This window comes from Globicephala melas, chromosome 16 (genome assembly GCF_963455315.2).
Source record: "Globicephala melas chromosome 16, mGloMel1.2, whole genome shotgun sequence".
Taxonomy (NCBI): Eukaryota; Metazoa; Chordata; class Mammalia; order Artiodactyla; family Delphinidae; genus Globicephala; species Globicephala melas.
The window spans coordinates 14,734,511-14,752,088 of NC_083329.1; the positions used below are offsets into that span (position 1 = coordinate 14,734,511).

At 36.9% G+C, this 17,578-nt stretch overlaps 1 protein-coding gene across 2 annotated transcripts in view; it reads right to left on the bottom strand.

The window, feature by feature from the left end:
* Window positions 1-17,578, bottom strand: part of ATRNL1 (attractin like 1) — a 683,154-nt gene that overhangs the window by 383,609 nt on the left and 281,967 nt on the right. For both annotated transcript variants that reach the window (XM_060286203.1, XM_060286202.1), the window contains exon 25: window positions 17,377-17,438. In XM_060286203.1, the coding sequence (XP_060142186.1) occupies window positions 17,377-17,438 (62 nt within the window). The remainder of the gene's footprint in view (window positions 1-17,376; window positions 17,439-17,578) is intronic.

Below are 17,578 nucleotides of genomic sequence, written 5' to 3' on the forward strand. Positions count from 1 at the left end.
ACCTGCACCAGAGGGAGGGAGCTGTGAAGGAGGAAAGGTTTCCACACACTAGGAAGCCCCTTTGCGGGCGGAGACTGCGGGTAGCAGAGGGGGAAGCTTCGGAGCCGCAGAGGAGAGCACAGCAACAGGGGTGCGGAGGGCAAAGCGTAGAGATTCCCGCACAGCGGATAAGGGCCTCACCAGGCCGAGAGGCTTGTCTGCTCACCCGCCGGGGCGGGCAGGGCTGAGAGCTGAGGCTCGGGCTTCGGTAGCCGGGAGAGGAGTGCGGTTGGCAGTGTGAACACAGCCTGCAGGGGGTTAGTGCACCGCGGCTAGCCGGGAGGGAGTCGGGAAAAAAGGTCTAGGAGCTGCCTAAGAGACAAGAGACTTTTTCTTGCCTCTTTGTTTCCTAGTGCGCGAGGAGAGAGGATTAAGAGCGTCACTTAAAGGAGCTCCAGAGACGGGCATGAACGGCGGCTATCAGCGCAGACCCCAGAGACGGGCATGAGACGCTAAGGCTGTTGCTGCCGCCACCAAGAAGCCTGTGTGCGAGCACAGGTCATTATCCACACCCCGCTTCCGGGGAGCCTGTGCAGCCTGCCACTGCCAGTGTCCCCGGATCCAGGGACAACTTCCCCGGGAGAACGCATGGCGCGCCTCAGGCTGGTGCAACGTCATGCCGGCCTCTGCCGCCGCAGGCTCGCCCCGCATCCGTACCCCTCTCTCCCCCCAGCCTGAGTGAGCCAGAGCCCACGAATCAGCTGCTCCTTTAACCTCGCCCTGTCTGAGCAAAGAACAGACGCCCTCAGGTGACCTACACGGGGCGGGGGGGGGGCGTCGCGGGAAGGGCAAATCCAAACCTGAACCCCGGGAGCTGTGCAAACAAAGAAGAGAAAGGGAAATCTCTCCCAGCAGCCTCAGGAGCAGCAGATTAAGTCTCCACAATCAACTTGATGTACCCTGCATCTGTGGAATACCTGAATAGACAACAAATCATCCCAAATTGAGGAGGTAGACTTTGGGAGCAACGATATATTTTTCCCCCCTTTTCTCTTTTTGTGAGTGTGTATGTGTATTCTTCTCTGTGTGATTTTGTCTGTCTAGCTTTGCTTTTACCATTTGTCCTATGGTTCTGTCTGTCTTTTTTTTTACTTGAAAGTTTTTTTTTCTTAAAAATTATTTTTTATTTTCATAACTTTATTTTATCTTCTTTCTTTCTTTCTTTCTTTCTATTTTTTCTCCCTTTTATTCTGAGCCTTGTGGATGAAAGGCTCTTGGTGCTCCAGCCAGGTGTCAGGGCTATGCCACTGAGGTGGGAGAGCCAAGTTCAGGACACTGGACCACAAGAGACCTCCCAGCTCCACGTAATATCTCCCAGAGATCTCCATCTCAACGCCAAGACCCAGCTTCACTCAACAACCAGCAAGCTACAGTGCTGGACACCCTATGCCAAACAACTAGCAAGACAGGAACAGAGACCCATCCATTCGCAGAGAGGCTGCCTAAAATCATAATAAGGCCACAGACACCCCAAAACACACCACCAGACGTGGACCTGCCCACCAGAAGGTCAAGATCAAGCCTCATCCACCAGAACACAGGCACTAGGTCCCCTCCACCAGGAAACCTACACACCCTCTGAACCAACCTTAGCCACTGGGGACAGGCATCAAAAACAACGGGAACTACGAACCTCCAGCCTGCGAAAAGGAGACCCCAAACACAGTAAGATAAGCAAAATGAAAAGACAGAAAAACACAGCAGATGAAAGAGCAAGATAAAAACCCACCAAACCTAACAAATGAGAAGAAAATAGGCAGTCAACCTGAAAAAGAATTGAGAATAGTGATAGTAAAGATGATCCAAAATCTTGGAAATAGAATGGAGAAAATATAAGAAACGTTTAACAAGGACCTAGAAGAACTAAAGAGCAAACAAACAAAGGTGAACAACACAATAAATGAAATTAAAAACTCTCTAGAGGGATCAAAAGCAGAATAACTGAGGCAGAAGAATGGATAAGTGACCTGGAAGAGAAAATAGTGGAAATAACTACTGCAGAGCAGAATAAAGAAAAAAGAATGAAAAGAATTGAGGACACTCTCAGAGACCTCTGGGACAACATTAAACACACCAACATTCGAATTATAGGGGTCCCAGAAGAAGAAAAGAAAAAGAAAGGGACTGAGAAAATGTTTGAAGAGATTATAGTTGAAAACTTCCCTAATATGGGAAAGGAAATAGTTAATCAAGTCCAGGAAGCACAGGAGTCCCATACAGGATAAATCCAAGGAGAAACACGGCAACACACATATTAATCAAACTATCAAAAATTAAATACAAAGAACAAATATTAAAAGCAGCAAGGGAAAAAAAACAAGTAACACATAGGGGAATCCCCATAAGGTTAACAGCTGATCTTTCAGCAGAAACTCTGCAAGCCAGAAGGGAGTGGCAGGACATATTTAAAGTGATGAAGGAGTAAAACCTACAACCAAGATTACCCAGCAAGGATCTCATTCAGATTTGATGGAGAAATTAAAAGCTTTACAGACAAGCAAAAGCTAAGAGAATTCAGCACCACCAAACCAGATCTACAACAAATGCTAAAGGAACTTCTCTAGACAGGAAACACAAGAGAAGGAAAAGACCTACAATAATAAACCCAAAACTATTAAGAATATGGTAATAGGAACATACATATCGATAATTACCTTGAATGTAAATGGATTAAATGCTCCAACCAAAAGACATAGACTGGCTGAATGGATACAAAAACAAGACCCGTATATATGCTGTATACAAGAGACCCACTTCAGACCTAGGGACACATACAGACTGAAAGTGAGGGGATGGAAAAACATATTCCATGCAAATGGAAATCAAAAGAAAGCTGGAGTAGCAATTCTCAGATCAGACAAAATAGACTTAAAACAAAGACTATTACAAGAGACAAAGAAGGACACTACATAATAATCAAGGGATCAATCCAAGAAGAAGATATAACAATTGTAAATATTTATGCACCCAACACAGAAGCACCTCAATACATAAGGCAAATACCAACAGCCATAAAAGGAGAAATCGACAGTAACACAATCATAGTAGGGGACTTTAACACCCCACTTTCACCAATGGACAGATCATCCAAAATGAAAATAAATAAGGAAACACAAGCTTTAAATGATACATTAAACAAGATGGACTTAATTGATATTTATAGAAAATTCCATCCAAAAACAACAGAATACACATTCTTCTCAATTGCTCATGGAACATTCTCCAGGATAGAGCATATCTTGGGTCACAAATCAAGCCTTGGTAAATTTAAGAAAATTGAAATCGTATCAAGTATCTCTTCCGACCACAATGCTATGAGACTAGATATCAATTACAGGAAAAAATCTGTAAGAAACAGAAACATATGGAGGCTATACAATACACTACTTAATAACCAACAGATCACTGAAGAAATCAAAGAGGAAATCAAAAAGTACCTAGAAACAAATGACAATGAAAACACAACGGCACAAAACCTATGGGATGCAGCAAAAGCAGTTCTAAGAGGGAAGTTTACAGCTATACAAGTCTACCTTAAGAAACAAGAAACATCTCAAATAAACAACCTAAACTTACACCTAAAACAATTAGAGAAAGAAGAACAAAAAACCCCCAAAGTTAGCAGAAGGAAAGAAATCATAAAGATCAGACCAGAAATAAATGAAAAAGAAATGAAGGAAATGACAACAAAGATCAATAAAACTAAAAGCTGGTTGTTTGAGAACATAAACAAAATTGATAAAACATTAGCCAGACTCATCAAGAAAAAAGGGAGAAGACTCAAATCAATAGAATTAGAAATGAAAAAGGAGAAGTAACAACTGACACTGCAGAAATATGAAGGATGATGAGAGATTACTACAAGCAACTCTATGCCAATACAGTGGACAACCTGGAAGAAATGGACAAATTCTTAGAAGTGCACAACCTTCCGAGACTGAACCAGGAAGAAATAGAAAATACGAACAGACCAATCACAAGCACTGAAATTGAAACTGTGATTAAAAATCTTCCAACAAACAAAAGCCCAGAACCAGATGGCTTCACAGGCAAATTCTATCAAACATTTAGAGAAGAGCTAACACCTATCCTTCTCAAACTCATCCAAAATATAGCAGAGGGAGGAACACTCCCAAACTCATTCTATGAGGCCACCATCACTCGAATACCAAAACGAGACAAAGATGTCACAAAGAAAGAAAACTACAGGCCAATATCACTGATGAACATAGATGCAAAAACCCTCAACAAAATACTAGCGAACAGAATCCAACAGCACATTAAAAGGATCATACACCATGATCAAGTGGGGTTTATCCTAGGAATGCAAGGATTCTTCAATATACGCAAATCAATCAATGTGATACACCATATTAACAAACTGAAGGAGAAAAACCATATGATCATCTCAAAAGATGCAGAGAAAGTTTTCGACAAAATTCAACACCCATTTATGATCAAAATCCTCCAGAAAGTAGGCATAGAGGGAACTTTCCTCAACATAATAAAGGCTATATATAACAAACCCACAGCCAACATCATCCTCAATGGTGAAAAACTGAAACCATTTCCACTAAGATCAGGAACAAGACAAGACTGCCCACTCTCACCACCATTATTCAACATAGTTTTGGAAGTTTTAGCCACAGCAATCAGAAGAAGAAAAAGAAATAAAAGGAATCCAAATCAGAAAAGAAGAAGTAAAGCTGTCACTCTTTGCAGATGACATGATACTATACATACAGAATCCTATAGATGCTACCAGAAAACTACTAGAGGTAATCAATGAATTTGGTAAAGTAGCAGGATACAAAATTAATGCACAGAAATCTATTGCATTCCTATACACTAATGATGAAAATCTGAAAGTGAAATTTAAAAAAACATTCCCATTTACCACTGCAACAAAAAGAATAAAATATCTAGGAATAAACCTACCTAAGGAGACAAAAAGACCTGTAGGCAAAAAATTATAAGGCACTGATGAAAGAAATTAAAGATGATACAAATAGGTGGAGAGATATACCATGTTCTTAGATTGGAAGAATCAACATTGTGAAAATGACTCTACTACCCAAAGCAATCTACAGATTCAATGCAATCCCTATCAAACTACCACTGGCATTTTTCACAGTACTAGAACAAAAAACTTCACAATTTGTATGGAAACACAAAAGACCCCGAATAGCCAAAGCAATCTTGAGAAAGAAAAACGGAGCTAAGAAGAAACAGGTTCCCTGGCTTCAGACTATACTACAAAGCTACAGTAATCAAAAGAGTATGGTACTGGCACAAAAACAGAAATATAGATCAATGGAACAGGATAGAAAGCCCAGAGATAAGCTCACGCACATATGGTCACCTTATCTTTGATAAAGGAGGCAAGAATATACAGTGGAGCAAAAACAGCCTCTTCAGTAAGTGGTGCTGAGAAAACTGGACAGCTACATGTAAAAGAATGAAATTAGAACACTCCCTAACACCATACACAAAAACAAACTCCACATGGATTAAAGACCTAAATGTAAGGCCAGACGCCATCAAACTCTTAGAGGAAAACATAGGCAGAACACTCTGACATAAATGACAGCATGATCCTTTTTGACCCACCTCCTAGAGAAATGGAAATAAAAACAAAAATAAACAAATGGGACCTAATGAAACTTAAAAGCTTTTGCACAGCAAAAGAAACCATAAACAAGACGAAAAGACAAACCTCAGATTGGGAGAATATATTTGCAAATGAAGCAACTGACAAAGGATTAATCTCTGAAACATGTAAGCAACTCATGCAGCTCAATGTCAGAAAAATAAACAACCCAATCCAAAAATGGGCAGAAAACCTAAATAAACATTTCTCCAAAGAAGATATACAGACTGCCAACAAACACATAAAAGAATGCTCAATATCATTAATCATTAGAGAAATGCAAATCAAAACTACAATGAGATATCATCTCACACCAGTCAAAATGGCCATCTTCAAAAAATCTACAAACAATAAATGCTGGTGAGAGTGTGGAGAAAAGGGAACCCTCTTGCACTGTTGGTGGGAATGTAAATTGATACAGTCACTATGGAGAACAGTATGGAGGTTCCTTAAAAGCCGTGTTTACAATAGCCAAGACATGGAAGCAACCTAAGTGTCCATCAACAGAGGACTGGATAAAGAAGATGTGGTACATATATACAATGGACTACTACTCAGCCATAAAAAGAATGAAATAATGCCATTTGCAGCAACATGGATGGACCTAGAGATTATCATACTAAGTGAAGTAACTCAGAGAAAGACAAATATCATATGATATCGCTTATATGTGGAATCTAAAAAAAGGTACAAATGAACTAATTTACAAAGCATAAAGAGTCACAGATGTAGAAAACAAACTTATGGTTACTGAGGAGGAAGGGCGAGAGGGATAAACTGGGAGATTGAGATTGACATATACACATTACTATATATAAAACAGATAACTAATAAGGACCTATTGTATAGCACAGGGAACTCTACTCAATACTCTGTAATGACCTATATGCGAAAAGAATCTAAAAAAGAGTGGATATATGTATATGTATAACTGATTCACTTTGCTGTACAGCAGAAACTAACACAGCATTATAAATCAACTATACTCCAATAAAAATTTAAAAAAAAAAAAGAAACCATACATATTTTAGAATTCATATGGCTGTATCCCCCCAAATGGAATTTTACTGCACATAAATTTTAAAACACTTTACAAAGGAATGAAAGACAAAACAAAACCAAACAAGAAATAAACCAGATACCTCTGAAGAAAAAGTGACTGCAATATAATAAATTTGTGGAGAATAATATGAGAGGAGGCAGATAATTTGGCCTGGTTTCAGAGGAACTTGTAAGTCTAGTCTGAATTATATTATAAATGTGAAAGGAAGCTTTTAAACAATGGATTCTTATAATTCAATTTATGTTAAAAAATCACTTTGGTTGTTTTGAATAAAATAGACTGATAGACAGAAGGAAGAATCAGGGCTTATGTAGGGGATTAAGGAAAGAGAAATGTATTTAGTTAATTCCCAGGTATTGAAGTTAGGTTAATAGTGGTAACCGTAACTGAGCTAGAGAATACTAGAAAAAAGAGCTGTTTGCCAAGACAGCAAGTTTAATTTAGGACATGTTGATTTTGAAGTACTAGGCAATATTTTAGTGAAAGAACTAAGTTTCAGTCTATAGTGTTCCAAACCTCAGCACTAAAAATTAGACATGGAGCACTGGTTTAGCTAAGTTGCAATAAACTTTGTGCAATTACTATTTTACTCAAGCTATATTTGATATTTTGGTTTAAAAGAAGAGTTGGGATCTAAATATCTGTTTTCTTCTACAGCAAAGCCAGGGAGAGAATTCCTGAAGAAACCTCCAGTATAATAAGATGTAATTTATGGTTTCTACTTAGAGAAATCTATATCTTAAGGCCTCATTTCTATTAACATATCCATTATCATAATCTCACTTTTGAAAAGGAGGACTTCTATTTTTCATTCTTCCCAGAGTTCTTCGTTCTTGCACCATTTAAAAAAATTTTTTTTTATACCACATACTCCTTCTGGGATATGCCACTTTGATGTAGGCATTCTGTTACCAATGATTTCGGTTTACTTCTCTCCCTGTAGGGAGTTACATCCTTCCTTTTTCTCTTTTGAAATAGCTTCATGGACAACATCATTGTTTCATTTCCCCAAATCTTGATCACAGTGTTTATTTTTCATTATTCTTCCCACTCACATGCTCACTTCTGTAGGGTCATCTTTGATTATCCTTGTTTTTTAATTGCTTAACTCCTAATTTTTCTTTCTTTTTCTATTCTTTAAATTCCTCTAATTAATTAAAATCCTTTCTGGATCCTCCAAAATAGCATCATCATCTCTTTTGGCACTTTATATGCACTAAGATGGCTATAATAAAAAAGAGATAAAAAGAAGTGTTACTGAGAATATGGAGAAATTGGAACCCTCATACATTCCTGGTGAGAACGTAAAATGGCACATCTTCTTTGGAAAATAGTTTGCCAGTTTCTCACAATGTTAAATCTAGAGTTACTATATGACCCATCAGTGCCACTCCTAGGTACATACTCAAGAGAAATAAAAACGTTATCGCCACAAAAAAACATGGACACAAATCTTCATAGTGGCGTAATTCACATGAGCCAAAAAGAGGAAAACACGCAAATGCCCATCACTGAAAAAGGAGAAATAAAATGTGTCATATCCATACAACGGAATGGTATGTAGCAATAAAAAGCAATGATATACTGATACATACAACATCATGGATAAACCCTGTAAACACTGTGATAAGTGACAGAAGCTTGTCACAAAAGAACAAATATTGTATGATTTTAATTAGTATATGAAAATGTTCAGAATAGGAAAATCTATATACAGGAACTAGATTAGTGATTGTCTAAAACTTAGGGTGTGGGAGAGGGATGGGAAGTGACTGCAAATGGGTACAGTTTCTTTTTGGGGTGATGAAAATGTTCTAAAATTGACTGTGATAATGGCTACAGAGCTATTGAATTGTGCACTTTAAATGGGTGAATTGTACTGTATATGAATTATATCTCAATAAGGCTATTTTAAAAAATAAAATTAGAAATTAGAAAATGAATTTAAAATTAGACAATTGTATGTAGAAGTGAAAGTTTCGAATTTTCTAGTGTTCTTATATGATTCAGGAGTAAAAAAGGACACCGATTAACATTATTACTGGTTAGGAAAAATATACATGTTAAAATTTAAGGGCATTCATTAAAGAAAAAATTTGAAATGTATAATTCCTAAACTGCTAAAAGGAAAAACAATTAAATGATATTAAAAGGACATTCAATTTAATAGAAAGCAGGGGAGAAGAAAAAAAGATTGCTTGAGAAAGCATTTTAAAAGGTGAAAAGATGGAGAAAAAAATTAAAATACAACAATAATTGCAATAAATAGAAATTCACTAAATCTGTTTCTTTAAAAGTCAGAGATTTTCAGATTATTACAACAGGATAAACAATGTCCAGATATTTGTGGTGTATGTGAAACACATTTAAAATCTAGTAAAATAAAAAATATTGAAAGTAAAGAAATGAAAATAGATTTACCATGGAAATTCTAACAAAATTATATCTAAGTTTATATAAAACAAGTTATAAATTAAGACAAAAATTTCAATAAAGACATAGAGAATTCAAAATGGTTAAAACAACAATTCAACTCCACTCTTAATAATGGATAGGAACACCGGACAAACATAAGTAAGGAAACAGAGGATTCGAACAACACAATAAACCAACTACATTCAAAGGACATATGTAAAACACTATTCCCAACAACAGGATACACATTCTTCTCAAGTGCACATGAGATATTGTCCAGGATATACCATATTTTAGGTCACAAATTTTCTCAATAAATTAAAAAAAATAGGTATCATGAAAAGTATCTCCTTTAACTACAGCAGAATAAAGTCAGAAATCAATAACAGAAGAAAACCTGGAAAACTCACAAATTTGGGGAAATGAAACAACATACTCTTGAACAACCAACAGCTCATAGAAGAAATCACAAGGGAAATTAGAAAGTACTTAGAGACAAATGAAAATGAAACAGAACATAATAAAACTGATGGGATGCAGTAAAAGCAGTGCTAAGGAGGAAATGTTTAACTATAAATGTTTACATTGAAAAACAAGAAAGATCTCAAACCAACAACCTGACATTAAACTTAAGGAACTAGAAAAAGAACTAAACCAAAAGTTAGCAGAAGGAAGGAAATATTGTAATAAAGATTAAAACAGATAAATGAAATAGAAAATAGTAAAATAATAGAGAAAAATCAACAAAACCAACAGCTGGTTCTTCAAATCAATCAACAAAATTGACAAACCTTTGGCTAGATTTACTAAGGAAAAGAAAGAGAGACGATTCAACTTACTAAAAATAAAAATAGTATAGATATTACTACTGATCCTATGATAATAAACGGGATTTATTAGAGTATACTATGAACAACTGTACACAAATTGTATAACCTAGATGAAATGGACAAATTCCTAGAAACACAAAACCTACCAAGACTGAATCATGAAAAAATAGAAGGACTGAATAGAACTATGACTAGTAAGGAGATTGAATCAAAAACCTCCTGACAAAGAAAAGCCTGGGACCTGATGGCTTCACTGATTGATTCCACTAAACATTTCAAGAACTAATACCAGTCCTTCTCAAATTGTTCCAAACATTAAAGAGTAGAAAACAATCCCTAAGTCATCCTATGTGGCCAGCATTATCCTGATACCAAAGTCAGACAAAGACACAAAAAAAGAAAAGTACTAATATCCTTTTTGAACAACGATGCTGAAAGGGGAAATTTTTTTAGAAGAATTATATACTATGACCAAGAACGATTTATTCCTGGAATGCAAGGATGGTCTCACATATGAAAGGCCTAAATCTAATACTCCATATTAACAAAAAGAAGGGGAAAAACTTACATGATTATTTCCATATCCATATGAATTTTAGTACCTTAAGGGACCCCAAGTAGCCCAAAAAATCTTGAAAAAGAGCAAAGATGGAGGACCCACACTTCTTGATTTCAAAACTTACTACAAAGCTACAGTAATCAAGACAGTGTGATACTGGCATAAAAATGGAAAAAAGACTTAAACAAACATTTCTACAAAGAAGATATATGAATGGCAAATAAGCATGTGAAAAGGTGCTTATCAGCGCTAATAGTTAAAGAAATGTATATCAAAACCACAATGAGATACCAAGTTGCACCCTCTGGGATGGCTACAATCAAAAAATAAAAAAAAAAAAAAAGAAAGGAAAAAGAAAAGGAATAAAGAAAAAGAAAATTACAAGTGTTGGTGAGAATATGGAAAAACTGGAATCCTTGTGCACTGCTGGTGAGAATGCAAACGGTACAACTGCTATGGAAAACAGTATGGAGGTTCTTTAAAAAAAATTAAAAATAGAATTACCATATGACCTAGGAATTTCTCTTCTGGGAATATATCCAAAAGAATTGAAAGCAAAATCTTGAATACGTATTTGTACACTCATGTTCATAGAAGCATTACTTACAATAGCTAAAACATGGAAGCAACTCAGGTGCCCATAAACAGATGAATAGATAAACAAAATGTGGTATATACATACAATGGAATATTACTCAGCCTTAAAAGAAAAGAAATTCTGACATATATCACAACATGGTTGAGCTTTGAGAACATCATGCTAAGTGAAATAAGCCAGTCACAAAAGTACAAAAATTATATGACATCACTTATTATAAGATACCTAGAGTAGTAAAGATCATGCAGACAGAAAGCAGAATGGTGGTTGTCAGTGGCTGGGGAAGAGGAGATAGGGAGTTACTGTTTAATGTGTATAGAGTTGCAGTTTTTCAAGATAAAAAGAGTTCTGGAGATGGATAGTATAAATAGCTGCACAATAATGTAAGTGTATTTAACATCACTGAATTGTTCACTTAAAAATGGTTAAGATGGCAAATTTTATATTATATGTATTTTACCACAATAAAAAAATTGAAGGGAAAACCACAAAAATTCATAAGAAAAATTGAAAATTCTAACTTGTTTGTACTAAAAAACATAACATTAAAGTGGAAAAATATTAAGGCAATCCATCACTGTATTCACACTGAGGCCACACTTCCTGAGAGCTGTTCTCAGTCAATGACTGAGCATGGCAGTAATAGTAAGGAAGGCCTAATCCTGAGAGATGCATAACTCCTCTGTTAGAATACAGAGTTTGGCTCGAGGACTCACCATTGGTCTTGTCAAACTTTCAGGCTCTTTCATTCAACTTTCCTTTCTTCCTGCCCTACTTCACGAAGGTCAGATTGGCACCGTGGTCTAAAAGATCCCTCATCTTCTCCCTTGCTCTTTCCCTCACAGGAGTTCCCCCCAATACGTTTACTGCATGGCTAATGCCATTTTGGTCTACTTCTCTGATGACTTGTGGTCTGAGCAATCAGGAGGTAAAATGGGGATCTGAAACTGGCTCACTCACTATTTGGCAGGCTAAAGAGAAACCATCCATGTTGCTAGATGAGACACAGACAGTCCCTGGAAGAAGGCTTCAATTGCTAAAAATTTCACCAGGGGTGACCTGGGGAAAATGCTTTCAAAAGAGAGTGGAGCTGGCTGACTACTGCTATGTTTGTATTGACCCTACAGAGGGATAATGAGAGACTGAAGGCCACTAATAAACATTACAGGCTAAATATACGAGCTAGAGAGTCTCTTTTATAGCTTTAAATCAGGCCCTTACCTCTTGACAGTGGAGGAGCCAATATGAATGAGCAGCAGACTGATGATCTAACTGTTAGAACTGCAGAGCTCCAGAGATGATAGACTGCTCAGCCAAAGCAGTCATCTTATGCAAAGACAACGGCCACTGTTGGAAAACTGGAGCTCTTGAAATATGGGATAGGAATACCTAGAATGGACTATCTAGATAGACGTTTCTGAGGATGTTGGTTCTATAACTCCCGTTTCTAGTAATAGACAATAGGGTCACCCCCCGTAAAGGCTGCCACCACCTCCTCTCCTGATTGCTAGACTAATAACTGAATTTAATGACAGAATAATGCATCTTGGCCTGAAAAGAAAGGGAAAAGATTATATACTTGAAAAAGCTGCAAGAATTGGCTAGCATGTACTGGCAGCAGCCAGGAGATCATGTCAGGAATTGGAATTTGGTGGTATTTGATCAAGGGGGGATGGAATGTAAGCCTGGATAAACAAGAATTCATGAATTTTGGTGCAGAGTCTCAGGACCAGGTGATATAATACCCTATGGAGGACTCCAGGGGATGGGGCAAAACTTGATGAGGAAGTGATTCTTATAAGCCTGGAAAAAGCACTGGCCAAGGCAAAGTGAAATGGAAATGCCTGAGTTGCCCTAGAAGATGAAAGAGAAAAGAATAAAAAAGCTGACAGGAGGGAATGTACTGGAATTGATATATTATGTAAGGCCGGTAGATTACTTTCTATGGGACGTACCAGTCACCAAGGCCATGAGAAATTTGCTAGTGAAAGGGGCACCAGCTTCACTAAGAAGTTCACTGGTGGCTTTCTTCTGCAGACCAGAGCTGACAACAGGAGAGGCAGTGACAAAGGGAGGTGTTAAGTGATGGGGCCCCAAAGTAAAAAAGATCAAGGGTCAGTGCCTAACTGACAGAATCCAGGGTCTACAATGAGGATAAAGTTCAACAAGACTGGAGGAGCAGACAAGGGTGTTGGCCCACAAGGAGCTGTGGGATGATTAATAATGGATGGTATCTATCTCGAGAGGCAAAATAGATGGGCAGCCAACAACGGTGCTATTTAACATTTACTTTTGTTGTAAGTAGGAATGGAGGAACAAAGGCTGAGGTTGTTGCCAAGAGAAAATCATGATCCTCTGCTCAGCTCCCAGATGAGTTAATTTACAAATCCAGAACCCACTGAATAGGTGGCTGAGTCCATAGAAGAAAAGACATTTTGAAACATCTTGGAAAGTGTATAAAATGATCCCCAAAGGGACCTGTGTATGATTCCTTTACAAAGAGCCCTGTGTATATTTGGGTATATACACAGGTATATACATGGGTATGTACACAGTGCAAGAGGAGTAAGTAGATATTTTGATTACAATAAGACACAGGGTTAGAGATCACAGAGATACCCAAGGACTAAAATACCATCATGAACCCTTGTTAGACTTGGGGTATCTCCAGGGTCCAGGTAAGAAATTCTGGCTAAATTCTGGATCATAGTGGGCCAACTGTGTCTATGCATCCACCCAGTGATAAGTTCCCTACTTCTCAAGTGTATAATTAGAATTTATGTACAAGGTGATTAGAGTAACCCCTACATTGCATCCCTGGCCTGTGGGGTAAGATCTATCATAGTGGGAAAGATCAAGCGGCAACCTCTGAAAATACCTGCCATCTGGTCAAGATGGTAAATCAAAAACATTATGTAATTCCAGTGGGACAGTGAAAATTAGAACCACCATTAAAAATCTAAATGGTATAGGGGCAGTGGTCCCTGATATATCTCCATTTAATTTACCAGGCTTATTCTTTTAAAATTCAGATTCACACAGACTTACTTTTCCATTTTACATACCAGAAACAAGTATTTATTTTTAAAATAATTCCTTTCAGTTTTCTCATCATTCACTATATTATAGTACACACTCTAAAAACAACATCCTTTAATTCTAGATATGAAAAGACTGAGATTTAAAGATGCTAGGTGACCTACTTAAGATGGCACAGAAAGCTAAGAGCAGAGCCAGGCTATGCCTATAAGTGATCTTCCTAGTACTGACTCAATTATGTTTACCACCAGAACTATGCCCAATATAAAAGTAAAAAACTGACACAAAGTTTATGAACTGGCCTCCATCAAACCATGGCTAAACTGAAAGGCTGACACATTCACCTATGCTACTTCAATAACTCAGAAACAGCAATAGCAGTAATAGCGGCCTGACTGAAGGATGTCCATAAATGCTGACCTGTCTAAAACTCTCTTTTAAAATTTAACAGTGGCTTTATTTAAAAAAATAATAAACTTAGAAGTATTTGTGCATTTTCTTTTCTTAACAAGGAGACAATTAGAAAACTGTCTAATTTACATTTTAATACTGAGAAAAATTTTAATGATAAAAAACCCATTAACTATACTTTATCTCACGTGACGCTTAGAATATTTTATATTACTTTGTCCATGATGACAACATAATAAATAGGATCATCTCTAAGACATGGTACACATTAACACTAGCTTTCTTTTACTTAATAAAAGAGTTATTGAACTTAAACATGCACACAAATTCAAAAGCTTAAAATAAAACCCTAAACATATAAATAATTTACATATATATTCAGCTTTGTGAATTTTTACACAAAAGTAAACTTTTTAGCATATTAACATCCACATTATTCTGTCAAAAACTTTTATTTTTATGCATTAAATAAGGCTCATTCAATTACAACTTCTAATACTTTTCCAAAAACATTGTAACCTAATTAACAGGCTTAATATCCCTTAATATTCAGAAGTACAAAATCAGAGAACGTTAAATATATTTAAGATGTTTCCTCGGAACTTCCCTGGTGGCGCAGTGGTTAAGAATCTGCCTGCCAATGCAGGGAACATGGGTTCGAGCCCTGGTCCAAGAGGATCCCACATGCCGCAGAGCAACTAAGCCCATGCACCACAACTACTGAGCCTGCGCTCTAGAGCCCGCGAGCCACAACTACTGAGCCCATGTGCCACAACTACTGAAGCCCGCGCACCTAGAGCCTGTGCTCCACAACAAAAGAAGCCACTGCAATGAGCAGCCCGCACACCACAGCGAAGAGTAGTCCCTGCCTGCTGCAACTAGAGAGAAAGCCCGTGCGCAGCAACGAAGACCCAACACAGCCAAAAAAATTAATTTTAAAAAAAGTTGTTTCCTCAAATTTCATTTTTTAGGGACAAATTTAAAGTATGAATAGACTTTGCACATGTTAGTGATAAATATGATTTAGCGTTAAATTCTGGAAATTAATACTTTTTAAGGGACAAATACAAACGTGATTGTTTTCAGAGCAAAGTGACCAACATGGCAAGGATTTTGACAACAAGAAGTGAATAAATGAACAGAGAATGTGTAAATTGGAGAAAAGAGTTTAGAAAACCAGAGGGCTGCAAATGGAGATGAGAGAGATTAGACTTGCTATGTATGAGCCCATATGGGTAAATGAGAAGAGCTATTACAGGGAGGCAGGTTTCATCTCAATTATAAAGAACAATTAGTTATCTGAAGATAGAAAATGGTATCTCAAGAGATGGTGTGTTTCCTGTTATTAAAGGTATTCAGGCATAAGTTAGATCAGGGGTTGGGCAAATTATGTCCACAGGCAGAATTCAGCCTAGCAGCTGTTTTTGTAATAAAGGTTTATTGGAACATAGCCACTCCGATTTGTTTCCATACTGGCTGAGGCTGCTTTAGCACCACAACAGCAGAGTTGTTTAGATGCAACAGAGACCTTAGAGCCCACAAATCTTGAAATATTTACTAACTGGCTCTTTACAGAAAATGTTTGCTAACTTCTGTGGATAAGGTATTAGGATTGTATGGTGTCGTTATAAGATAACCAATAATGGTTACTTTGGTGTTGAGGAAAGTGCTTGGCATATCATCTGTGTTAAGGATTTGGTTTAACAGGTTCTTTGCTGTTCAGCGCAGCCCAGACAACTTGGTGAGTGAAGGTCAAAATTACATGCACTGTTTGTAAAGTTGTGTGCTGTGATGTGGGGTTATGCCTGCCAGAAGGAGGCACAATTGTCTAATTTACACAAAGGCACCTAGTGGACCAGTATAAGCGGTACACATCATAATCATGTTAACAAAAATAACATTCTTTCTAATCCAGATGATCTCAGGTGCCATCACACAGATATTCTACCACTAAAACTCAGCTGCTTCTCCTCGCCCAGTGTTTCTTTATTTACATCCCATGGAAATGAAAATAGATGTTCTACGAAGAGAGCTTTTAGGTTTTGAGAAATGCTACAAACTCCGCCCTCTCTTTTAGAAAGATACACTGCAAATTAACATATTAAAAACTGTGAGAAAAAAAAAAAACTCTGAGAAGTAATGTCAGTTAAAAACAAACCAAAAAAGCCCTATTTAACTTCAGTATACACAGCATTTTCCAAATGTATTTAATTATGTAACACTTTTTAATGAACCTACTGTTAATATCTCAAAGAACTAACATTCCAGGAAACTATGCTATATCCTAAGTCATATTTAGTACTTCTAGATTATAAGCTCTCTGAGGGCAGAAAATACATCCTTCTTCTCATGCCCTGCAGATTTCATCACATTGCTAAGCACATATAATAATTACCTAAGAAATCCAAGAAATAATTGAATTGATATGGATTTCAATGCTAGGAGATGGACCTAATCAATACACTGAATGCACTGTTAATTTTATTAATTAAAACAGGCTTTAATTACTTATATGACAGGGGAACACAGGGTTATCATCCTCTTTCCACTGAATCAATTAGCTATTAAATAGTACTACAGCAAAATAAACTTGCAAAAGTATATGTCAAGTATGTTTCTTCTGCTCTGTGGTATATATTTAAGTATATAAAACTATTCAAGACACACTGTATCATATTTAAGGTTAAAGAACTGATAAATTACCTAACAGATTGATAGAACATACATCAGAACATAGGTTTAACAAATTCAAAGTCAGTAAAAGCAAATTACCTGAAGAAGGTGACAAAAAACTGCACAAGATCCATGATTGTATTGTGTTGTGAGAATGCAATCTGAAAAATCAAAATAAAAGAAAGTTTGAAACTTACTGAATCTATGCTCTTCTTCAAAGTGGTGATGTATCATGGCATTTGTAAATACAATATTTTTAAATCATCAAGAAATTTGGATCACCATATTATAAATCATATGT